Here is a 25613-nt window from a genome sequence, read left to right as displayed (position 1 = left end):
CAGTTTAACATCAAGACACAGACATTCAGGGAGGGCTGACTCCAAAGGAGTGAGGTCAACAAAAGCATGGGCAGTGTGTCCAGCGGATGCAAGGACCAGTACATGTGAGCTTAGTAGTCACAATTATCACTTTCCAAGAAACTGATTTCCTTAGACAAACCTCAAGGGCATAAGATCAAAGGAAGATATGGCCACAGCTGCACTGTGTTTTCCAGCCAAAGGGCCTGTAAAGGAGAATCTAGACAGTGTCCTGGTAGCTGTTGAACACGGCAGCATTGTAAGAAAAGAAATTTAAAATAATTTCTTTTTCTAAAAAACTTCTTCCTTTATTCCAACTTTTTTTTTAATTGATATTTTAAGAGTAATGCTAAAGCCCCAGGTAGATCCTAGGTTCTGACCCTCAGAATTCAGTACATTCTCTATAAGCAGGTAGAAACATGAGAAGGTATAGTTCACAGTACAGTTTTTTAAAAATAAAATAGATTGCATATTTATAATTTTCATAAAGTATATTTTAAACATAGGCTAATAGCAACATATCTGAGTGTCCCCTACCCACTATCAATTTGTGGTGAGTTACTAAACAGGACATTCATCAGAGATAGGATGATTGATAAATAAAATCATCAATTGAGAAATTTCGTTATATGCCCTGGAAGTTCTGTCAAAAATGTACAGAAAGAAATTATAAATGTGACTAATAACACACAAAAAGAAAAAGGACACAAAATCCAAACCCCACTATGTCAAAAGCACAGCAATCCACACAAGAGTAATGTGAAAATAAAGGAGCAGAAAGCACGCTGGGAGTTCATGACTTTACAGAGGAGATGTGAAGGTGATCACGGAGAAAGAAACATGAAAACAAGCGAAAATCATTTCTGTAATTAAGGAAAGCTGTTTCTCACCGTTCTGAACAAAATGGCTGAACTAAGAGCATCTGATTGGCTATGCCCATATACCCTCCTCCTCATCCTATGGGGAGAGATGACAAGGGAACAATGCCCCAGGGCAGCATGGGAATGAAAAAGAGTTGGTTAGTATTAAAACAAAGGCATAAACATAATGTAGCAGAAAAGAAGTTCTTGGCTGTTTGTACATTAGGTTCTAGCTCCTTAAACTACAAATTAGTAATGAGGTTACGGTCCATGTCTACCCTCCTCCTTTTCCAGAGCTGGTGTAATGTTCTCAAGTCAGAGCTTTTCTATAGGATCTACTTGTTCTTTTTCCATTTCTGTTTGTCCTTCCCACATCCTATCACCTCTACCTCGTATCCAAACCTGTTGCATGGAAAAGATCTGACGTTTCATGCAGAGGCTAGACAGTCTTAATTCAGTAGCAGGAAGCAGGCAGAGCAGCGGTTTCTAGGTGGGGGACACCAGGTAGATGGCTCTCCATTTGATTTAAGGCTGATTCTGTTTTCCCTCTAAAGTACTAGGTGTGCCTCAGCTGCCTTAGTAATGGCCATCTTATAGGACCATTCCTTCTGACTCTTAGAATAACATTTTGGATACCAATGGCTACTTTCATCTGTATGTTTCTATGCCTTCTTCTAAGACAATGCCCCAGTTGTCACTTGGTAGAGATGTTTAGTAGGGGAGTTTTCCTTGACTTTGCAGTCATATGGTTGTAATTACTTGGCTATTATTTTTCCCCTTAGTTTTGCATTTTTATATATTTTAAAACTGGGTGTGACAGAGATGTTGAAACTGATTTTGGGCACAGAGATATGAAATAATCTAGCCAATCTCAATGAATAGGGATTCATCACATTCAAGATCTTGGAAGGGCTTTTTTTCCCCCTCCTACCAAAAATTTGCAATTGAGTATGATTCTCTTCAGTTTCATGAATGTCTCTTTTGCATTAGTAGCAACCTGAAAGCAATATCTCTTGAGAATGGCATGTTAAAAGGGTATACCAGGAAATGAAGGGAAGAAATTAAATTTTATCTATCACTCTATTCAAAAATGATTTAATTTTTTTGTGGTTCTGGAGATTCAAGTTAGGGCCTTGCACACACTAGATAAGCTACTGACCACTGAGGGAAATTCCAGCCCGCAGCTGTACCTTTAACGGACAATGTGCAGAGACTGAATACTTTGCAATTCAACAAGAATTAATTTCTGTTCCGAGCCATGCCTGCACTTGAGCAGAGTCTTGCTTTCCTAAAAAGGAATCAATTCTTTAATAAGAAAAGCAGGACTCACTCGGTTTTTTTCTCATCTCAAGGCAACTACTTAATAATAATAGTTCTTATAAATAATTGAAGCATATGCTTTCAGAATCATGAACTTCCTATATTGAAATTATTTGAGGAAAAGCTAGGATTCTTCTAATTTATAACCTAGAGTTTGCAATATGTTACCACAACATATATGGATATAAGTGTTCTTTTTAAAAAAGGAAACACTCAAGCATGGTCTTACCTGGTCTGGGGAGGGTTTATGGTTCGTCTGATTGGAACGGGAGGATCTGAAGTGGTCATCCTCATAGTTGTCAGCCATTAGTTTCATTCGATTTTGTGTCTAAAAAGAAATTCATAGTTTAAATTGAGATAAAATCCCCATGATACATGGTAGAGCAACAAGTACCTTAAAGATATTCATGAGCAGGAAAATAGTCCCATCCACAATAAAATCAATTAAACACAGACTTAGGAAGGGTACTGTCAAGGGTTTAGTCAAAGCAATTCAAATACTGAAGCCCTAACCCCAACATCACTGCTTCTAGAGAGAAGGTCTTGAGGAACTAATTCAGACTCAATGAAGTCAAAGGGTTGACTCCTACCTGTGGCTGTAGATGTGTTCTGAGAGTAAACGAGTCAAAGATCTCCTCTATGTGAACACAGAGAAGATAGCCCCGGTGAGGAAGAGTGCTCTCAGCAGGAAAGGAGTCAGAAGAGACCTTGATCTCAGACCTCCAGACCTCTATACTGTGAGCAAACAAGATAAACTACTATTTCAGCCACCTACGCTATAGTATTTGTTATGGTCACTTGAGCTAAAATAGGTAGACAACTTTGTGCAGGGAAGACAACAGTCTCAAAGAAAGCCCTTTATACACTACATTTTTTATATCAATAATTAAGACTAGTTTGTATTATATATGGTATTCTGTAACTTTAATATTTTAGCTTATATTTAGGTAAGGTTCATTTCCATGTTATCTAAGAAATTACTTATTATTTAAACAGCTCATTCAGTTTTGGGTAGACTTTATGTAAATATTATGATTGTAAATATTTGGGAAGAAGTTATTACTTATAGATTAAATAATAGATCATCTAGAAAAATCTAAGAGAATTAAAAAGTATGTAACTTACTACAGAAGATACATGTACAAAATTTAATAGCAATTAATAAATAATTTAGGTTTCAAAAATAAATGTTCCAAAAGCCTTTCTGATCCTCCATCTTCACTACAAAGGTGGTGACTTTGGGCAGCTGGTAAATGAGTGCCTCACAACCATCTTATAATCACTTATGTGGGTCAGAATATACAAAAGTAATGTATAGTTCACAATAAAAGATTGTTCAAATAAAAGTTTTAAAGCATCAAAAGTCTTGCTTATATCATATGGTTTTTAAGTGTTTACCATGAACATAATCTAAAGAATAAAGTTAAAGAAAGATCCCCCATGATTCCTCTTACGAGTGACAATCACTATCAATATTAAGGAATTTAGGTGATTTAAATGACATGTCCTCCATAGGCTCAGGTATTTGAACATTTGGTCTTCAGTTGGAGGTCCTGTTGGGGGAAGTTTAGTAGGTACAGCCTTGCTGGGGTAGGCTTGAGAGTATATAGCATTGTCTACTTCCAGTTAACTCTCTGTTCTTTGTTTAAGGTAACAAAAGTCAGCTTCCTGCTCCTGCTGCCATGCTTCCCTGACATAATGGGCTCTTACCGCTCTGGAATGTAGGCCAAAATAAACGTCCTCCATAAACTGCTTTGGCCATGGTCTGTTACACAGCAATAGGCAGTAACAAATAAACCAAGTATTCCAGTCTGCTTCCTCCTGGTAGTGAACTCACAAGAGGGAACACTCTCGTGATTCACCCTCATTTGGACCTATTTCTATGTACATGCTACTTTAAATATCACTCTACCATGCAGAGTATTGCTAATCTCTGGGAGGAAACATTGTTTCATTTTCCCAGCCATCTGGCTTTGTCAAAATTTGACTGGTTATCTTTAACACATTTCATTGTGAAATAAAAGCATTTTGATTATTAAAAAAAAAAAAGTTACAGAGATATCTAGTGAATGATGCCTGGGGGCAAAAACTTTAAGGCCAAATTGGCTTAGTTTAAATTCTATTTCCATATACTAGTTATCTATCCTTCAGCATGTTATGAGGTAAATTCTAAACCTCAATTTCCCTATCTTTAAAATGGGGTTGGATCATGGATTTTGACTAAAAGACTGTAGTAAGAGTTAGTTAATTAAGTTAATAGAAAGAAAGCATTTAGAAAGGTACATAGTCTAAATTCGGCACCTAATAACTTTTAAGGACTATTAGTCTGATAATGATAAACATTAATTTTCATGGTCTTACTCCTAATTTTTCCTGGTTGCTTAGAATGGATTGCTTAACCTGCATTGTTGAACACTCAGGTTCTTTATATTTTAACCTAACACATGTATATTTGTCAGTTTGTCCTTTCACTGTATGACAGAAAAGAGAATATATATCAACAAATGGAGATACCAAATTTTTGTTTCCTAGAATGCCTTCTGGTGACCTGAATGTTTGTTTCTGCTCAAAGTTCACATATTGAAACCTTACTCACAAGTGCTGAAAAGACTTGAGAGCTTTTAAGTCTTTAAGTTAGTCTTCTTCTAAAGGTGGCTAAGAGGCACACCCATTCGACACACAGCAAGGCAGAATGAATGCTCATTGATGCTGTTGACGCCCTATCTTAGGTTTCCATTCTTTTGTTGTTTATAAACTACAGTTGAAGATACTTAGCCTGAACATACTAGGATAATGACTAGTAAGCCTGCAAGGCAGCTCTCAGAAGAGAAGGAAGGACAAGAAACAACAAAAAGTCACACCTAAAGAATGACCAAAGCATCTGGATACCACTGTGTGCTCAGGAAAGTCTGTGATGATTGTACTGTGAATGTGGGCAAGGATTAGATTCCCTCCCAAAACATGCTTGGTCATATAAGGCACAACGTAACATGGCTCCCACCCCTGGAGCAAAGCCAGCTGGGAATGAGCCTCCACAAGTGCTGATAGTTGCTGTAGTGTAAGGCTTGTTTGTACAGTAATGTGCAGATTTTCAAGTTCCTCCTCCAAGGAAGGTGCTCTCTGCCAAGGTTAATGATTCCCTGATCATCAGAAACCGCACAAGACTGGGAGGCAAGGGTGTGGTTAGTGTCTCAGTAAAATGGTGAATGCTGAGACCTTCAGGCTAGCCCTTAAGGCTGTGGAAAAGAACTCTGAAAACATGAGTTTGAGAATATACAATTTCTCAAGTATGCAAAATACAAGGATACAATATGAATTGTATTAAGGAGCTTTGAAGACCTAAAATAACAGAGGCAGCTGCATTGTGAGCTAGCTTGTCAGAAAACTACAAAGGCAGGCAGATAGAAAGCAGGGACACTCCTGAGTTCAAGATCAGCTTGGGACAGAGCTAGTTTGGGCCTAGGCATGTTGGAAATGGTAATCTCAGGACAGGATCCCAACCAGTTAGCTCATTGTGCTTACAAAGGCAGTCAGGTCTGTGAATTCATTTGCAATGTTAAAAAAAATATGCTTGCTGTCGTTTTCTAAGAATCAGGGGGCCAGGGTCATGAAATGCTGATTCATGGGATAATCAAAAGAGAACCTGGGTAGATGACTGAATTGATATGTAAATAAAAGACTGGACTTTTGATTTGCAAGAGATGAGCTAGCCAGAGAGTTCTTTAGAACTGTAAGATAGAGCTGTCTTAAGAGAGTTTTCTGAAAAGCTGCCTCCAGCAGAACATAGGCCATCAGCTTGTAATCCACAATTTGACTCTGAGTTGTTCCTTTCTCAACTCCTTCCTCAGAATCCCTCTCCAAGATGAGGCTGGTTCATGGCAAACAGGAGCCAATCTTTCCTACCTGATCTAGGACATGTTTCAAACTTAAAAGCAATCTGAATAAAGCATACACTAATCCATTTCTAAGGCAGAAAAGCACTTCAAGTACTTTGAGGATGAATTCGTAAGCACAAGAAGCTGACCTGAGTAAAAGGAGCAAGGATCACACACTTGACCCCTGTGACAGAAGATACAGCATTTACTTCTTCATTCCTACAAGACATGAGTGTGCTCAAGGTCTATTAGAAATCGATGCACGCCTGCTCCTTGCACAGTCAGGGTGGCCTCTCACAGACATTACATGCTACGCAGCACATACTGGACTCCTTGGGAGCAGCTCTTGTGTGCTGTGCTTCTCGAGGTAAGATAAGGCAAGGGGATAAGCACTCCATTGTCATGGAAGGGATTTTATACCAGATGTCTTCTCTCTTCAATCCTGTCACAGGATGGATGAAATATAGTTCTAGCAGCATAAAGAATAATACTGCTTTGAAAGGAGGGAGAAAAGAAGGAAGGAAAAGAAGTAACTTTATTTAAAAGCAATAATGCATACCTACATACTTGTGAGAAAAAGTTCAGTATTTATTGTTTATTTATTGTTAGCCTTTTCTTCTAAGAGTCATATGGTAATGCCTAAGTAAGGCATTGCAAAAACTATTTCACAGAAAAATACTCAAGCCAAGAAAGAGGACATAATAGAAAAAGAATAGAAATAAGTCTGGTGTTTTAAAGGAAAAGGTTGAAATCTCTTATTCTTATTAGTAAACTATGAGCTATAATAGGCTCTGTTTACAAGATTAAAAGATGTATCAACTCCTTCAGAGAAACCTGAGGGGCATCAGATGAATCACTGTCAGAATAACCAAGCTCTGATAGAGAGGAAAGTGACAGCCACAGTAAGTCTCCAAATGAGACTATGCAGTTGACCTTCTACCTTCTCCTCTATGGTGATACTTACATTGGGATATAATGCCAACTTGGTTGCTAGGCAGAGTACTGTGAGCCCCTTGCTTCCTTTCATCTACTTAAGAGTCATTATTCTTCGAGTTGTTCAAGCTAAGATTTTCAGCTACTCTTGACTCATCATTTCTCATGTGTATGGAAATGGAATCATAAAGTCTTGTTGACTTTGTTTTCAAATTTCCCTCACTAATCACACAGTTCACTTATGTGACTGCTGGTATGTTGTTGTACTGGTTCTCTATGTGGCTGACAGTGTCTAACCTTCAATAGGAAATCAGGTCTTAAAACGGAGTGTTGTGGGATGTGCTGTAATCCTAGTACTGAAAGGTAGAAGCAGGAGGATTAGCTCAGTGCATTATGGTGCTTGCTATCAAGTCTGATGACCTGAGTTTGATCCTCAGCACCCACATGGTGGAATGAGAGAACTATCTGACTCGTATAACTGAGAATATTATGTTTTTCCCTTCACATCTGTAACTCTAGTTCAGACACATTCTTTTAGTCTCCAAGCACTAGGTAGACAGGTAGTGCACAAATATACATGCAGACAAAACACCCATATAAATAATAATAATAATAATAATGATAATAATAATACTTCTTTTTTCCAAGCCAGCACTAGATCGATGTTGGTCAGAGAAAATGTTAGAGGTCTCTAAGACCAGAAGAGGAAGAAGTCACAGGCTCTCCAATAAGCTAAGGATGTAGACTTGGTCATTAGCCTGACTACAACTTATAAAGGACCCTAAATGAAATCAAAGGCTAAGCTATTCCCCAGTTTTTGAAATAATAATTGTGTGAAGTTGAGGGGATTTTTATAGAGTAGAAGATGAGTAATTGATGCTGGTAACTGGGATCACGGTATGTGGTAATAGAAACTGAAGATGTAGGAGTAACTTTGGAACTGGACAGTAGGCATAGCTACTCAAGCTGGAAAGGAGAGCATTGGCGAAAACCCACATTAGTGAAACACAGACTTTAAGGAGGCCGCCAAGGGATTCCACAGGGAGTCAGTGAGATATAGAAACATTCCTTACCTTATTCAAGAACTCAGTGACAGTATCACCTGCAGTCATGTTCAAAATATAGGAATTTACTTAAATGAACTGAATGTCCCCACTAAGGAATCACTAATTACAACACTGACACAGTAGGTCTGTTTCTTCTCACTACTTCCAGCAAATGTGAAAGAAAATACGAGAACATGGCCTCTCTTGGTACACAAGTGAAAATGAAAATAGAATTATTCATACATGTATGCATATACATGTATTAAAATAACACTGAAAGTGAAAAATGAGACCATCATACCATGAAATATATTCCTTTAGTCCATACTTACATTTTTAAAAATTGTTCTTTGAGGTGTATAACTGTTCTTTGGTATCAGTGGAGACTGGTTCTAATCTCCAAGACTTCCACCTCCATGAACACCAAGTGTGAGGACATCTAAGTCCTTTATATAAAAGCTGTACAGTAGATTCATATAACCTATGCATAGTCTCTCATATATACTTTATGTCCATATAAATAACTGGTATTGTTTAGGAAATAATTACAAAAAAATTGTATATACAAATACATGCTGATTTTTAAATTTTTTTTTTAAGATTTATTTATTTTATGTATATATGAATACACTGTAGTTGTCTTCAGACACACCAGAAGAGGGCATCAGATCTCATTACAGATGGTTGTGAGCTACCATGTGGTTGCTGGGATTTGAACTCAGGACCCCTGGAAGTGCAGTCAGTGCTCTTAACCACTGAGCCATCTCTCCAGCCCTTTAAATTTTGAATTAAGTTGGCTTTCTAAATCCTCAGACTCCTTGTCTGTTGATTAACAATTGGTGGATCAAAAATCCTAAAAAAGACTTTTCTTGTCATCATTTCTGAAACAACAAAGAATGAGGGTAACTCAGGATTCTACATTATGTATGAAGCTGTAAAGGCTTATTCTCCATTATTTTTATTGGCAAAAGACTCCCATTCCAAATTTAATTCATAATGAAAGGATTTAAACCTGTAACGAGTCTACAGAAAGCTCTATTTTCTTGGCTGGCTAGAAAGATTTTTCATCCAAAGTTATTATTTTTTTTCATTGTAGAGTAAAAAAATAAATTAAAAATCGGTGACTTTAAAGTTTGGTTCATATTAGATCTTCAGTGGTTTTTAAATACGATTTTACTTGTGTTTAGAAGAGAATTCTCTATGTACTACAGAAAGCCAATAGTAAATTGGATAGGTAAGGATCTACATATTTATCATGCTGCAACTTAGAGGCTTTAAAAGTTGTTCCAGGGGCTGGAGAGATGGCTCAGTGGTTAAGAGCACCGACTGCTCTTCCAAAGGTCCTGAGTTCAATTCCCAGCAACCACATGGTGGCTCACAACCATCTGTATTGGGATCTGATGTCCTCTTCTGGTGTGTCTGAAGACAGCTACAATGTACTCATATATATAATAAATAAATCTTAAAAAAAAAAAAAAAAAGTTGTTCCATATTGAACACAATCCATGGCTTAGGAGGTCAAAGGCCCCAGAGGGCAACCTACTACTATTGTTTTGATAAGTGGAAATGTTGTCAAATTGCCTTCTAAATATTTACATTTATAGCCTTAGAGTTGCTTCCAATCTTGGCCAGAGAAGTCTCCTTCTGTAGTAGGCAGCAGTTAGTACAGAGACTCTTAACTGGTCAAAGTTGGGATGATGTGCCCACTCAGCGCTCAGCACAAAATGCAACATTTCCATCATCCCATCAAGGCTCAGGGAACTTGTGGAGGGGAGGTAGAAAGAATGTAAAAGTCAAAACATGAGACAGAGTACTGTGAACGGCTGCTGAGGACATGGCATGGCTATCACACTCATGGACTCACTGAACTGAGGTTACCTGCACACAAACAAGCTGACAACAGCCAGCATTCCAGGAGGCAGTTCTAAGTAGACGCTATGGAATTGGGGAGGCAGGAAGTTATGAGGAGAGTGTGTGGAGGAATCTTGTGATAGATTATGATCAAGGTACACTGTATACATGAATGAAATTGTTAAGGAATGAATCAAAGTCTTTAAAAAAATAGTTGCTTCAATGGGTAGGGTCAAGGCCTCAGACCAAGAAGTTAAAAAATAAATAAATAGAAGCATCTGATAAGCCCTCAAACGAGTTTAATAAAGCTCTTCTCAAAACTTAAGAAATTAAACAGAAATACACACATATATAAATATAAATGTATATGTATGTATCAGCAGATTTACAACTGTTAGTAGAATCTTCAAGATGGGAAGAAAGAGGACAAACCTTTTACACAAGTAAAGTAACATGCACTTGGCTAGAAAAAAGCTAATATTTTTCCAACGGAAGTAAAGATATACGTCTGCGCACCAAAAGGAAAGTCGGAGTGAACGGGGTGTTCCGCACTCGCATACCTCATCTCCTAAGAAAAGGGAGGTAACCACCTCAGCAAAGAATCTGTTCTGTACCATGAAGAACACAGGCTTACACTAGATAGAGCTGCTGTGAGAGACAGACAAAAGGACAATGATACGGTTTGCTCCAAGGCGAGATGAAAAACACATTCTACCCAAGAGCAGGGAGTTCCTATCTCGAGTGAAGGAGTCAGGAGAGTGACATATATTTGGGGGCAGACAGCTAGTTTATACATGGAACATGGACAGAGCACTGGCAACTGTCACTGTGGGAACCAGCATTCCAGCAGGATTCAGGAGACATTTCAAAGTACGTACAAATGTTAGCTTTCAGATAAGTGTATGTTTCCTAGGTCTACTAGAATCCAAGATGCACCAAATCAAAGTTTCTGTCTATCTCAAGGTCTAAATCAGTGACTGTCAGAATAACTGGCTTTATATAGTGAAGCAGCAAACAAGAGTGAAGGTAGCCAATAAAGTGTCATGTGTTCTAGTAATTCTCAGAGAGACTAAAACCTGGCAACTACATAATGGACAGAACCACATAAAAGAATTATGTAAAGTATTACTGGGGGCTTGTGATATGGCTCAGCGGGTAAAGACACTTGCTATGAAGCCTGGTTGTGGGACTGCGTAAGGGTATCCTGGGTCATGGTGGAGCAGGTGCCTAGAACCCCGAGACTCTGCAGATTCTGGATGGGATTCTGCATGAGAACCGGCAGGAGTTTGGTGCCCCCCAGAACCCAGAATCCTGAAAAGCAGTCACGGTCTCCATAGAATTACATAGGCCAGGCTATAGGCCTCAGGCCCTAGGGATTTACATACTAATGAAGGCCAGAGGGCAGAGCAAATTAAACATGCCTCCCCCAGATCCTCCCCCAATCCTCCCCCTTTCTCCCTCCCTATATAACTGGGGGTACGCCTAGATCCATCTATCATCCACCATGACAATAAACCTTTTTGGAACCAAGGACTTCCTCGTGTTACTGGGGCCTGCCGCAGCCAAGGCCCCCAGGCCGCTGGAACCATAGAGTTCCCCCTGAATGTGGGATCCGCCACAGCAGTGGAAGCCCCTCTGGGGCCCACCGCTGTGGCAGCCCTTTTAAATTTTCCCCACATCTGGTAAGACAAGTTCCATTTCTAGAAGAGACTCCTGCAAGTTGTCTTCCAGCCTCTATATGCACACTGTGGCACATGTACCCAACAAAATACATCAATAATTAATGTAAAAAAGTTGACAGTTACTGATGGGCATTTCCTCCAATTGTATAGAAATACTTAGAAACAATCAAATACCCCTTTACAGTAAGAACATTGCGATTAGAAAATAATGTGGTACTGAAAGGTTACATAGTTAAAATGCAACACAATAGGAAACTAGGAAAATGCTCAACTGTGAGTGAAGACTCCACCCTGACCCTGTGCCAGTCACCTGGGTATAATCTCAGGGGACACCCAGATTAAGATTGTGTAAGGAGAAAGGTGATGCCCAGCCTTTAAGAGAAACATCAGTGAGACCAGGAATAGGCTCTTGTCAACTGAGCAGGATGCAAACAGGGAGCAATAGCTTTAGGACCTGACAGTCAGCTCGCTCCCAGGAATTTGACGCATGTGCCAAGAGGCATATACACTGCAGCTTTGCACTTAATTACTAGTCTACTCAAGGAGATCTTGGTTCTCTGAAGAAGCTAATTCATCTTCACATTTCACAATATTTATTTATAGTTGAGGGAAATGTCATATTTCTACAGTGCGACTCATGAAGTCTTTTCACTATGAGTGGATGCATTATTTATGACCTGCGGACCTACTTAACTTATATCCCTAACCCATTAACTTATTCCTAAACTCTTAGTCTGTAGTTCTACTGTACACTCTGGAACGTGACAGTTGTTTACAATAACAAAACGAAGACCAACTACTTATAGGATTTTAAATTGAGATTTGCTAAGTAATCTGGGAAAATATTTAAAAAAATAGTAATAAAAATGTTCTTGCTCAGATTTTTAGTCTAACTGGAAGGAAATATGTCTTTGTTAGACCTGAAAACTCTTGTGTGATGAAATATCCAGAATGCTGGACAAAACAAATAGCTCTTGTAATAAATGCACGTCTTCAGGAAAGGTCTTGATATATAGTAAGTATTTAATAATAATTGGGTCAATGATGCTAAATAAATTCAGATGAGCGTCTAGAAGGATCTGTTCACAGTAAAGACTGTGGTCCAGGGAAGAGACTTCCTAGAGAGAGGGGTGCTAAGAAGTTTGTGAGCTGGCTTAGCAAGCCACAGAGTTGAAGAAGATTCTGATGTGGCAGTAGTGCAGGCTGGAGGAAAGCTCGGACTCTACTAACCACTGACACTTGGAGCTAATCTGTTCTCAGTTGATTAGTGCCCTGATTTGACCACCGGTGAAACAGAATTTTACTGGTAATATTAAGTCCTATCATTAGAAACTATGACAAACATTTTTTATTTGTTTGTTTTGTTTTTTTCGAGACAGGGTTTCTCTGTGTAGCCCTGGCTGTCCTGGAACTCACTCTGTAGACCAGGCTAGCCTTGAACTCTTGAACTCAGAAGTCCACCTGCCTCTGCCTGCCTCCCAAGTGCTGGGATTAAAGGCATGCGCCACCACCACCCGGCAAAATTTTTTAGATACATCTGGATATGGTGGTGCATACTTTTCATCCCAGCACTGGGTAAGTTTAGGCAGGGGGACTGTCATGAATTCAAGGCCAGCCTAGGATCCAAAATGAGTACTGGACCAGTCAGAGCTACATGGCAAGATCTTGTTTCCATAAAATGAAAGCAAACTGAACCCCCTAAAGGTGCAAATACACAGAAAGTAAATGTCCAACATAATAAATAGTCAAGTGTGAATATGACTAAGGATTGATCAGTGTGACTTTATAATGTTTTTTAAAAACCTTGACACCTGTAAGGTCTTCCTAGTCCAATAGAGAATTCTGTGACCCTTTTTAAGATATAGCCATAGACCTTTTAAGTGTCTAATTATGAAAATATTCTGTATATAATATCTAACATGAAACAAAAGGTACTGAAAACATCTTTGAGATGGCAGACATGTCTGAAAGGGCAGAGGACTAGGCCCTCCTTGGCCTGCCTCTGCTGTCCTCCGGCACACCTAATACCTGTTGTTTGAGCTGCTGTACCAGGCGGTCCTTCTCCCGTTTCAGTGCAGCCACTTCTTCTTGAGTCTTTTTCTTTGAGGAGGAAAGCTCTAGAAGAGCTATGTTAGCATCCTTTTCGCTAATAGCAGCCAGAAGAGCTTCTTGCCTGAAATGGGAGGAAACAACCACATGAACACTGAAACACTTTTTTTTTTTTTGTAGTTCTACAAAAAACAATCTGGAGAACAAAGGAAACCAGCTGAGTTTTACATCATTTCATGGGGTGGCAGGAAGGCCATACCATGTGATTCAGTTCAACACTGTTCACTTGACAGAGCATGAAGGAGCCAAGTACTGGGTAGAACCTAAAGTTGGGAACTGTAAAAAGCGCAGCATAGGACAGCTTCACAATTCTGTTGGGATTGGGGTAAAAAGGGCATGAACTGTCTGTCTGTCTCTCTCTCTGTGTGTTTCTGTCTCTCTATGTGTGATGTGTGGCCTGATTTCTTTGGTGGAATCTGGCTTCTGAGTGTGACCAATGTCTTAAAGGGATGGTTCCATGGTCTGATACATAGTATTCATCAGCAGGAGGAATTAAGTAGTTAAAGTATATATGTGACAAGATTGTACCAACTAAACAGAAAAGTCACTAACTTTGTATATTTTTCAAACTTAGCTACAGCTCTATGTAGGAACTCTTTTTTTAAAAAATATATTCTTACTTTTTAATTAAAAAGTAAAATAAGGCCAGGAATGGTGACACGTCTTTAATAGTCCTAGCACTTGAGGGGCAGAGTCAAGCCAATTTCCGTGAATTCGAGACCTACTTGGTCTACACAGTGAGTCCCAAGCAAGCAAGGGCTACATAGTGAGACTGTTCTCTCCACTTATGTGGAGTCTTGGGTATTAAAACCATTTTTTCTATTAAAGGTAATTTTCCCAACCAGGGCTAATAATCCATAAATCTCTCCTAGCTTGTATGACTTTTATGCAAATCTTAACCCCTACTTCTTTCCTTCATGTTGACTCTTTTAAAACTAACCAACAGCAAAGACTGTGAGGCTGGACCTCAGCCAATGGAGAAAACAAAACAGTTACTACCTGTGCTAGAATAAAATCAAGGGAGCTTCCCGCTGTGGTGGTTGCTAGCCTGGTTTGAGTCTTGCTATACTCTTTACAAAAGGAACTGCCTTGCCAAGCTACTTTTACTTTGGTATTGTGTTCCTTTGTGGGACATGGAGATTATTCTTTCTCTTTTTTCTTTGTTTCCAACATTGGAACTGAGCTCAGACTGTCCAGCTTAGGTACAAATGCCTTCACCTACTGTACTCAACCTTATGCTGCCAGCCCTGATTTGCAAACTTCAAGAAAGTGGACTTTGAAACACAGCCATTTGTTCCTGGGGCATGCTGAATATCAGTAAGTGTTTGATCTCATTAATGCAAATAAATTTAGGGGTGTGACTTTCTTGGTAATGACCTCTATATACTTTGAAACAATAATTTAAATATCACAGATTACCAGTGGCTTTGTTACAGGCAGATATTGGGGTTCACTGGGTATCCTTTGGGATTTCTTATAATGAGAAACTGGATCAAGGACACAAGGAAAGTGGTAGAAACAACTACAGTTTATCAAGAAAGAAAACATTTCTTAAAAAAGAAAAAAAAAAAAGTAGGTCAGAGCTGGTGAAAAGGGCCGAGGCTCAATGGTGAGCTGTATGAAGCACTGAAACTTTTATAGTCTTGGATTTTGGGATCATTTGCATACAATAAACTTATTCTGTGCTTTCATGATGAGAGCTTTCCATTTCTCTGTGCAAACTTTAATACTGTGATAATTCTGACCTTGCTTTCCACTTTACTCTTTACCACAGTCTGGCTAACTACTCTAGCCTGTGTACACAAAGTAAAGATCAAGAAGGTACGTGGAAGGAACTTACAAATAATCTATGAACTGGGTGAAGAAACTGCCTATGGGCCCAAACCCACCCTTCATTAGGTCATCTCTCATGGTAGGGGACTGACCTGAGTTACTACATGAGAACTATATAAAGTAGCTGTAGGTTTTGACCCAGGAAATGCTGAACCTGAGAAAGCACTGCTGAAGCTTACCTTTGCTTCTGACTTTTGTTAAGATAACTGAGCTTCAAAACTGTAGTCATATGGAAAAGTTTAGTGAAGCCACAAACTGGAAGACTATCATTTAAATAGTCTAAGATTTTATTTCAGATGAGTAGATCTACCAAACGCTGAACAAGTAATACTAACAAACGTGGGCCACAGATCAGTTTACAACATGAAAATAAAAACTCATTTAACTAGTTTTTGCTGTTGGAAGAGAAGAGAAGATCCTATGGATCCTAGCATCACTTTCTACTGTCTCAACACTGTGGATCTCGGGAAAAATGGCAGGTAGCTTACACATCCAAGCTCTAGTTTAGCACCAAAATAAAACAACTGATCATTTGAAACACATATGTTAAGCAGTGAAATGCCATTATAGCTGAAGGAGTTCAAGCTGGTTTACCTGAATACTGTACACTTCCTATTGACTGTCATCGGGGTCCTTTCAGGACATTAAATGTTAGAATGGGAAGCGTTGGAATGCGCTCTCAGTGAGGATGCTGCATGCTTGTGCACTGACTGTCAGAATCACAGTTCGTATTAGCCAAAGAGGAAATGAGGAATTAATGTTAGCAATATAATTATATGGCACGATCAGTACTTTATTAGATACAAATACAAAGATGGCAGGGATTTGAGTTTTACATTAGGAGAAATGCTCAAGGATTGGCAAGCCTGAGTTAGATGGTAGAAGGAGAGAAATGTCTAGATTCTGGCCTCTCCACTGCGCGTGTGTGCATGCATACTCATGTGGGGTAATAAAAAAAGAAGAAAAGCACAGTGTGAAAAGGTGAAATTATTCCACATTGTTGAAGTATGTTGATTGAGTTCCAATTCTTACATAAATGGTATGCTTGGACAGTTAGGAATAGAGACAGTATTGTTCTCTTGGTTATAATTTTAATAAATTTGTAATGGATACTATTAATGCCCAAAGAAAACATGAATAAGGCTCTGGAGCTTCACTTGTTTTTCGCTGGGATCCACTCCAGATGCTGCTCAGGTCACACCTGGGTGGTGCCTCTCCCCATCCTGACAGCTGATTCTGCAGATAGACTCTAGGCTACCACATTCCAAGCTATTGAGTTACCCAACTCCTAAACACCTAATATAATAGATGCACACTAACTAAGTAGGTGCCTTTTCCTCGCATTCCTTATACCCTCAAGGTGACACGTTCTCTCCTCAGAATGCAACAAACAATCCCCTCCTGTTGCCATCAGGGAATCAGAGGCTGCCTGATTTGCAAGCATTTACTATGGACCCATCAGCCCCCTGGTATAGAGTCTCTCCCTTTTCTGGAACCTGTAGGAAGGCAACCTCACTTTGTCCTGTGGGCCTCAGCTTTCCTCAGGACCCTTGCCATGCCTGTCTTTCCTTGACATTAATAACTCTTCTAATAAACCAAGCTCTTGTTTAAATGGACAATCCGTCTCAGTGTTTCCTTGAGCCCAAACCTAAGACTTTGCACTCTCATCACCAGCTTGAGATGTCGTATAGTGAAGCCCAGCAATACAGTTCTACTGCTTTGCTACAGATAGTGCCTCTGCTGTGTGGATCTCCAAGGCTTTCAGGTAGTTAGCAATGATTAAAACTGTCTGGAACTACCAAGCCTTTACTTGGGTCCCTTGCAAGATCTGATGGGGCGAAGTCCCATGCTCAGGCTTAGCATGGAGAGTCACACTTATAATCTAGGCCCCACAGCTATCCCTTTACTGGGATACAGGAGAGATGTCCTGGCACCTCATGTTTGACTGTTGCTGAATAAAGTCTCTTTTGCAAACATGTCCTTTTGCTAGTAAATGTGCTGGGTGTGGAACAAACTGGATTTCTTTGGGTGAACCATCTTGAAAAACTGTGAAGTCACTGCCCATGGAGACTGAACTCAGGGCCTTGAGTTCCACCACTGAGTCATATCCTTTGAGAATGTTTATGACAAGGCAAGGATGTGTAAGCAACAGAGAGGGCTTTAAACTTGGTGGGATTACCCTTGCTGCTCCTGGTACATCTCACAGGAAGGACTACACTGTGAGCTGGTATTAGGTGCATCTTAGACTGCACTGCAAAAAAGTTGAAACTTTCGTTTAAAATGTTGTGTTTTCAGAGGCAACAAAATTTAGAATAAAACAAAAGGTTAAGTTGTGAAAGAAAGTGGGTTTAGTCGCTGCCTATTGAAAACACTCTTCTTCATAAAAAGAATATTACTTTTTGATAAAAGTAGTATTTCTCCAATGGAAACAGAGACATAGAAAAGATTTTTAAAAAGTCAGAAGTGATCCTTTCTAGGAAGAGATCTAGAACACAAATGTTAGAAGAGATCTAACATGAACACAAATGTTTTTGAGAAAGTAGACAAACAAGTTGACCACAAAAGAGTGTTCCTAACTAGAGGCTGACCCCCAGATGGAGCCCTGTTAGCACAAGCAGCCTCACTGTTTCCCTGGAGAGCCCCAAGAGAGCAACTAGGAAGACACAAGGGAGAACCCCCAGAGGATCAGAGGACAAAATGTCAGTGCACTTCCTGCCAAGTCACTCTCCTTGTTCTGAGTCTATTCCTCAGTTAACAAACACTCCCACCCCAGCCGTGGATACAAACATTTCAGTGGTTAGCAACCCCTACTTCCTGAGTAAGTTGCAGCAAAAAGGCAAGTCATTAAAGTGGCTAGTCACTCTGTCCCTGGTGCTGTAAACTACACCAGCTGAACTTGCTCTTTGACCTGCAAAGTCTAATGGAATCAAGATGTGCACTACTGTGGCATTTGAGCTCCAGGAAATAGTAAGGCCTCCCCTCCCCTCTGTTCCTTTCCTCCTTCTGGGCAAATTTCAGAAACTAGAGACAAATATCAAAGGCACTGAGAGCTGAGCATCCTTTGATGATTTCTGAATCTTTAACACAGTGGCCTTCCAGCACCAGTAAGAAACTTCAGTAAGACTGAAATGGTGATTTGGCGGGAGTGCTAAGTATGTGTTCCACAGAAGTGCACTGAAGTACAAGGGGCATAAATTAAGGAGCATAACCAACAATGTTTACCATTCCCTCCTCGTCCAAGTCTGAATTTCAAGTTGGATAGCTGCAGAGGTATATACAATGTGCTCCACAATCCTGAAAGCTTTGGAGAAAAGATCAGATGAAAGAAGGAGGCCATCGACTTTAGCATGCTAATACTATGGGTGAAGAGGCACAGTTTAACTGACAACAACCCATATTAAATAGAAAATCCATTCTCTTATTAATGGACTACATGCACTTTGATTCTGTTGCCTTATTATTTAAAACCAACTATCCTGAGATTATAGGCAATTGCTGGGATATCTGTTTTGTTCTTCTATTTCATGCCCTGAAGATGTTCACTCAATTATAATTTCCTCCTTGCTTTGCAGAGGTCTCAGAGTATGGAAGACACACTAACCTGATTAACCTTTGTGAGGCACAATGGGGCTGCTGTGAGTAAACCTGATCTCTCAACAATTAAACCATGTGTTCTGTTCTTTTATTTAGATAGTAGGAAATATCCTGGATGCAAAATGTCGGCACCAAGTCAGTATTTCCCTCACCATCCTGTTTCCCCACCATGTTAATGGAGGTACCCACTCCCGGGTCCCCAGGCTGACACTACCTGTGTAATCCAACTGCACTTTGCGTCATATGGCCAACATTGAGCATAGCCGTTTCTCTTTCTAATTCTTTACTGAATGCACAGCTTTGTATGGGGATTGTCATTTCTGAACCATCATCGCCCATTTATCTGGGGTCCCGTTTATTCTTAAAGTTCCATCTCCAACTTTCCCGTCATTACATACTATCCTGTTTTTCCAAAGTCAGTTTCTTGGGTCTCTCAGGACACTGCTTACGGGTGGTCCTGGCACATATACATTCAGGACCACCTCTAGATTTTCAGCCTACATCTTTCTTGTAGACTTTCAGTGCCTCTCTCTACCTGCAACATGTCTAGCCAGTCTCTGTCAGGGTCTACCTACTCCACTGACTGCTATTTCCTTCCTTGTCAGCATCTCCTTTGAGCACTTATATCACCCGGATGATGAAGAAAAGCATTTAGTAAATAACCTTCAATTCTTTCATATATGCAAGGTCAGCTCCCCCAAGTATGGTGCATTATGGCTAATCTTAATTTTTTTCTCTAGCAATTAGTTAACACATAACTTTTAAATTGTGATAAATATAATATCTTTTTAATGATTTATTAATTATGTGTATACTTATGTGTCTTTATGTGGGCATGTGCACTTGAGTGCAGGCACCTGTAGAAGCCAGAACAGAAGGCTGAATCCCTGGCAACTAGTGTTGTATGTAGGTGTAGTGCATTCTTAACGACTGAGCCACCTCTCCAGTCCCACTTACAAACATCTCAACTGCTGTCAGAGGTTCAGTGCTACTGAATGCATCCATACAACTGTGCAACTAATCTCTGCCAGGCCTCTTAACCTTGAAAAACTGAACAATACTTCATCAATTCCCTGCCTCAGCTCCTGGTTAACTACCATTCTACTTTCTCAGTGAATTTGGCTCCTCTGGGCATTTTATAAAAGTGGAATCATTCAGTAATTATCTTTTGCAACTGGCTTATTTCACTTAGCAGAATGTTTTCAAGATTTATTCACATCAGCATCTTTTTTGTCAACACTGAATAATATGTACCCATCACTAATCCATCTTTCCCTCACTGAAACTTGACGGACCTATGCTTTTTAGCTATTGCTAATGGTGATGACACACTTAACTTTTTAGTATCTTCATTCTAGAATCTCAGCTCATGGCCCAGAAAGCCAAGAGCTTTTTAAAAGATTGTTAATTTTTGTTAAGACTGCACGTGGCTAAACTGTTTACAATTTTTTTCTTCCATTTACTGTTATGCTTATCCAGTCTACTCTACAAACGATGAGCTTTATGCCAGTCTTCCATATTTTGCTTAAAGTGACTGGAATACAAGTCCTGCAAAGGCATAGTCTTTGCTTTGTTTACTCATGTACTCCAAGTACCAAGAGCAATGCTGAGTGGTAGACTCTTATAAATAAAATACACCTTGACATCAGCCTCTAATTCCACAGACATTCTTGCCTGCTGCGGTAAATTCTTAATGATTCTAGCATTTCTACTTACTTTGAGGCTGTGTTTTACTGTCCCTTTAAGGTTCTCTACCCTCAACTCTGTGAAGCAGTTATCATACAGAGCAGTAGTAGAAATAGTGCAATCTGTATTCCACGACTAAACTAGCTTGTTTAAAAGTACATGAACTCAATTCTGGAATTAATGAAAGCTTCATTTTTATTAATATACAAAAATATTTGCTTAAAAATTAATTTAGAAAAGCATTTAATTTCCTTTTGTGAAATACATCTACTTACTCTTTAAGGTAAGTTTAAAGAAAATTCATTGTTATATAAAAACATTTATTTGAAAGAAACAATAAACTTATACTAAGGGTGCTTACAAAGTTTTTACTGAAATCAGCTTCAAAGCTTGTGTGTGTGTGTGTGTGTGTGTACAGGTTTTCTCTGTGTATTAAGACCTGTCTATCCTAGACTTGATTTGTAGACCAGGCTGGCCTTGAACTCACAGGGATCTGCCTGCCTCTCCCTCCCATGTGCTGGGATTAAAGGCATGCACCACTACACCCGGTCTACTTGTTATATTAATTAAAGATCTGAATACATATATGTGTGCATGTGTATAGGAAATACAGTACTAGAGAACAAACCTAGGGCCTCAGACATGTGGGACAGGGACTCTAGCCCTGGGCTATATATTGAGTCTCCAAATAGTATTTTTGTTAAAATGAATTTTATTAAGAGTGGCTCACAGAATGAATCAGGGGATATATTTTCAGATCATAGTGACAAACGATACATATTTTTTAGGGCATCTTTTAAACTGGTTCTGAAAACACTCCAAGAAGGAGGTTACATGTATATTTAGCAATGACAGCTCTAGAGGATTAAGTGTGAAATGGTTTTGATAACTATTCTGAGACTCAATTGGATATTGAATTTCCATTCTTTCTTTCTAAAAGAAAAAAGTTTTAATAACTTAAAGCTATGCCTTTCAATCCTTATGGCAACATCAGAGCAACAGAACTTTCTGAAAACAATGTTTCATCATAGATTTCTTTTTGCTGACTATGGGTCCAGATGTTGTTCCTGATCTGTAAGCATCTTCTCTTTGAACATACTGATCAAGCACTTAGTGGTGAAATTGTATACCTTCCTCTTCTTCATTTCCTACTGGCTGAAATGTAGAGTGGCCATGTTAGCTGCTAGGCAGGGGAAGCACCTACTCCCTAAGTCATTGGTTACCATCCCTCCCAGTAATACCTTTACTTCACATAAGGCCCTGCAGAGCAAACAGCAGGGAAACAGCCCATGTTCACAGTTGTTCATAGAAAACATGGAGAAGTGGCCCCAGTACCCCGCATCCTGTGTTGCGTAACAATGTTATGGAGTCACTCCAGAGCTCAACCGCCTTAGAGAGTAACAGGCCTCCCCTACTTTTTATCTAAAGCTCACTGGTTTTGCCCTCACTACAGGTGAACCTACCGTGTTCAAAACTGCAGTGATCACACAGAATCACATGGACATGAACATAGACCAGGGACAGTGAAGCAAAGCAGCATGCACAGTATAACTGAAGTCCAGAGACTAGAAGAGGACCACACATACAGCTCAGTGAGTAAATGGCTTCTCACCTCACAAGCATGACGACTCAGTTTGACCCCTGGAAGTGCCATGAAGAAGCTGGGTGCAGTGGCACACACCAGCAATCCTCGTACTCCTACAGTAGATTGTGTGTGTGCATGAGTATGGAAAGGCTTGTGGTCCCTTTGCTGTTTATGCATCTCCTTTACCAATAGCTTGAGGGCCTGTGAGATGGCTTGTGGATAAGGGTGCTTGTTGCCAAGTCTGAGAACTTGATTTTGATCTCCAGGACTCATGGTGGAAAAAGAGAACCAGTTCTGCCAAATTACACACTTACATACTTATACACATGCACACACGCGCACACACACACACACACGCACACACATCATAAATCTAAGAAAGCACTTAAAAAGGTAGTTTTTACTGGTGATTTTAGCCAAATCTGATCAGGCACCCACTGAATTATGTCTTACCGCTGCACTGGAGCATGAGGCAGGGGGGCTTAGTAAGTACAAGCCTCAAGAGAGAAAGCTGAGTGGCACTGTAGTTCACTACAATTTTCTTTCATTTTAGTGTTCCTTTGTTAGAAATATCAATTCTCCACCTCATTGATAGCTTAACATTTATAAGAAATGACAGCATATACTCCTCCATGTGAGTTCATGGTCTCTTCAAAATAAAGTGCACCTGAGGTTGCACACACACACTTTTGAGCTGCTCCATTTATCTGGTCCTCTGTCTGCAGGAAGTTTGCTTCCAAAGGAAACTAAAGCTTTCTTACACCGTTTCTCAGAACCCAGGCTTCAGAATACCTCCACTTACTTCAATGTCTGTTTTAAGAATCACTGAATGCTTTCAGCCATTAATCCCTGTACTTTGTCACTGTCCTACTGTTTATTTAACCTTTCCCAATCTTGGATGGATGGCACTCACACCAGCTGTCCACACCATGTACTGAGGACATGCCCTTGCCTTTTCTCCAGCTAGCACTGCCTCAGGTTTGAGGACGGTGGGATTTGCTAGAACAGGAGTGGTGACATGGCCTCAGCTCTACACACTCCATCTCATCAGATGCTCGAAATACAACAACCAATCTCTGGACTTGTAGTACATTGTCCTGCTAGCAAACTGATGCAGATCAATGACGAATTGCTGAATCATTAGTTTAGGAAGAAGAACCATAGTGTTTGCTTTTAGCAATTTAGAAATCTCCTTAGCTTCTCTGACACTAGTCCTCTCCCTGAACACACCCCAGTCAGTGTCTAGAGTTTTCATAAGCAAACTTGTAAGAACACCTCTGCTACACTGGTTTGGGAGGATGCAGCTTGGTCATCATTCTGTTCCCTCTCATAAACTCTAAGCTGCTTGTCAAATTCCACATATTTAGAAATTTAGAAAGACAAACTTTTTTTTGTTTTTTAAATAAGTATAGAGGAATTCAGGGTAATTTTTTAAAATTCCTTTTTATTAATGTCAAAGGCAGAAAAGACAATGTAGAGCCGAGTCTGGCCTCAAATTCATGATTCTGTTGCCTCTGCCTTGTCAGCATGTCCTACTGGCATGGGCCACCATACATTCTTAATAGTGTTTTTTAATTCTTTTTTAATTGAGTTAAAATTATCGAAACTGTGCCTGCAAATGTAGTAAAGCCTCCTCATTTCTTAATTAGTAAAATTAATTATTTTTATTACCTAAACATGTTTCTAGGTAAGAAAATTAGATTGCTTTTCATGCTCTTGGATTTTTATTACAAAGAAAACCAAGAGATTAGATTGAACATACATGCTTAAATAATACTTAAAACTAGATTTTAAGGGCCACTGAAATGGCTCAGTGTGTAAATATGGTTGGTGTCAAGACTCATGCACAGCTGCTCCCCAGGACATGGTGGAAGGAAAGAACTGACTTCTACAGATTGTCCTATGACCTCTACATAAGCACCATGGCACCATTACCACTCGTGCACGCACGCACACATACACACACACACACCAAAACAAAAACAAAACACAATACAAAATACCAAACCACAACTTAAAAAAAAGACAATATTCTAAGGCGGGAGAGATAGTGTCTCAAGGTTAAGAGCACACACTGCTCCTGTAGAGGATCTGATTTTGGTTCCTAGCACCAATGCTGGGTGGCTTACAACTAACTGCTCAGGGGATCTGATGACTCTAGTCTCTTTGCACATTTGAACATATATTTGTAACTCACATACATATACATAATTTACAACAATAAAAGTAAACAATTAAAAACTCCTATGCAAAGAAGAAAAGATATCTCAAAAATTTTTTTTCATTTTTCCAGAAAGAGTTTCTCTGTGTAGCCCTGGCTGTCCTGGAACTCTCTCTGTAGACCAGGCTGGCCTCAAACTCAGAAATCCGCCTGCCTCTGCCTCCCAAGTGCTGGGATTAAAGGTGTGCACCGCCACCACCCGGCTAAGGTATTCAAATTTACAAGTCTTATTCTACTATAAACATGTGCTGCAACAAAGAGATATTTGTAAGTATTCTGAAAGAAGCAGACAGAAAACAACACAGAGAGTAAGTAAAAGCAAATATTATGCTTTAAATAAAAGAGATACTCTCTAATCAGGAATATTACTTTTAAATTTCTGAGGCCACTATGGACTTGTATGAATACACTTAGGGACTTGCCTTTTTTCTGTCTCTCTTGAGATGATATCTCAGCCTGCTGCCTGCAGTGAACTACTGACATGTTTCCCCTGCCTTGCTTTCCTAAGTAGATTTGGGATAAGAGATATACATCCCTGCATTGGACTACAAAGCACTTGTTGAAGTGTTAAGACCGTGACAACAAAAAATTATTTGAGATTTACTAATAGACTTCAATTTGATGTTTTGTGGATTAAGAAGATGAATTTTGTACAAGGAGATAAGAATGGATCAATTTGCATTCCAATGGATCAATGTTGTCCTCCAGTTGAACCAGCACCATTTGTTGAAAATGCTGTCCTCTTTCCACTGGACAGTTTTAGCTCCTTTGTCAAAGATCAAGTGACCATAGGTGTGTGGACTCATTTCTGGGTCTTTATTTCTATTCCATTGATCTTCCTGTCTGTCTCTGTACCAATACCATGCAGCTTTTATCACTATTGCTCTGTAGTATAGCTTGAGGTCAGGGATGGTGATTCCTCCAGAAGTTCTTTTATTGTTGAGAATAGTTTACGCTATCCTGGGTTTTTTGTCATTCCAAATGAATTTGAGAATTTCCT

At 39.5% G+C, this 25613-nt stretch overlaps 1 protein-coding gene and 1 long non-coding RNA gene across 2 annotated transcripts; one reads left to right on the top strand and one right to left on the bottom strand.

Moving 5' to 3' along the window:
• Window positions 1-908: 908 nt before the first annotated feature.
• On the bottom strand, window positions 909-16153 carry LOC114636496 (ELKS/Rab6-interacting/CAST family member 1-like). Its single transcript, XM_028784565.1, has 4 exons — window positions 16122-16153; window positions 13614-13758; window positions 2428-2526; window positions 909-975 (listed from the first exon to the last, which is right to left on the bottom strand). Exons 1-4 carry the CDS (start codon window positions 16151-16153, stop codon window positions 949-951), a joined length of 303 nt encoding a protein of 100 aa, XP_028640398.1. The 3' UTR covers window positions 909-948.
• A 2241-nt stretch (window positions 16154-18394) lies between these two features.
• On the top strand, window positions 18395-19192 carry LOC114636497. Its single transcript, XR_003713632.1, has 2 exons — window positions 18395-18494; window positions 19100-19192. It is a non-coding gene; the product is annotated as an uncharacterized LOC114636497 (long non-coding RNA).
• The last annotated feature ends 6421 nt before the right edge of the window (window positions 19193-25613 follow it).

Source organism: Grammomys surdaster, unplaced genomic scaffold (genome assembly GCF_004785775.1).
Source record: "Grammomys surdaster isolate TR1022 unplaced genomic scaffold, NIH_TR_1.0 124392, whole genome shotgun sequence".
Classification (NCBI taxonomy): domain Eukaryota; kingdom Metazoa; phylum Chordata; class Mammalia; order Rodentia; family Muridae; genus Grammomys; species Grammomys surdaster.
Note: the sequence above shows the minus strand (reverse complement) of the source record. Positions and strands in the feature narration are given on the sequence as shown.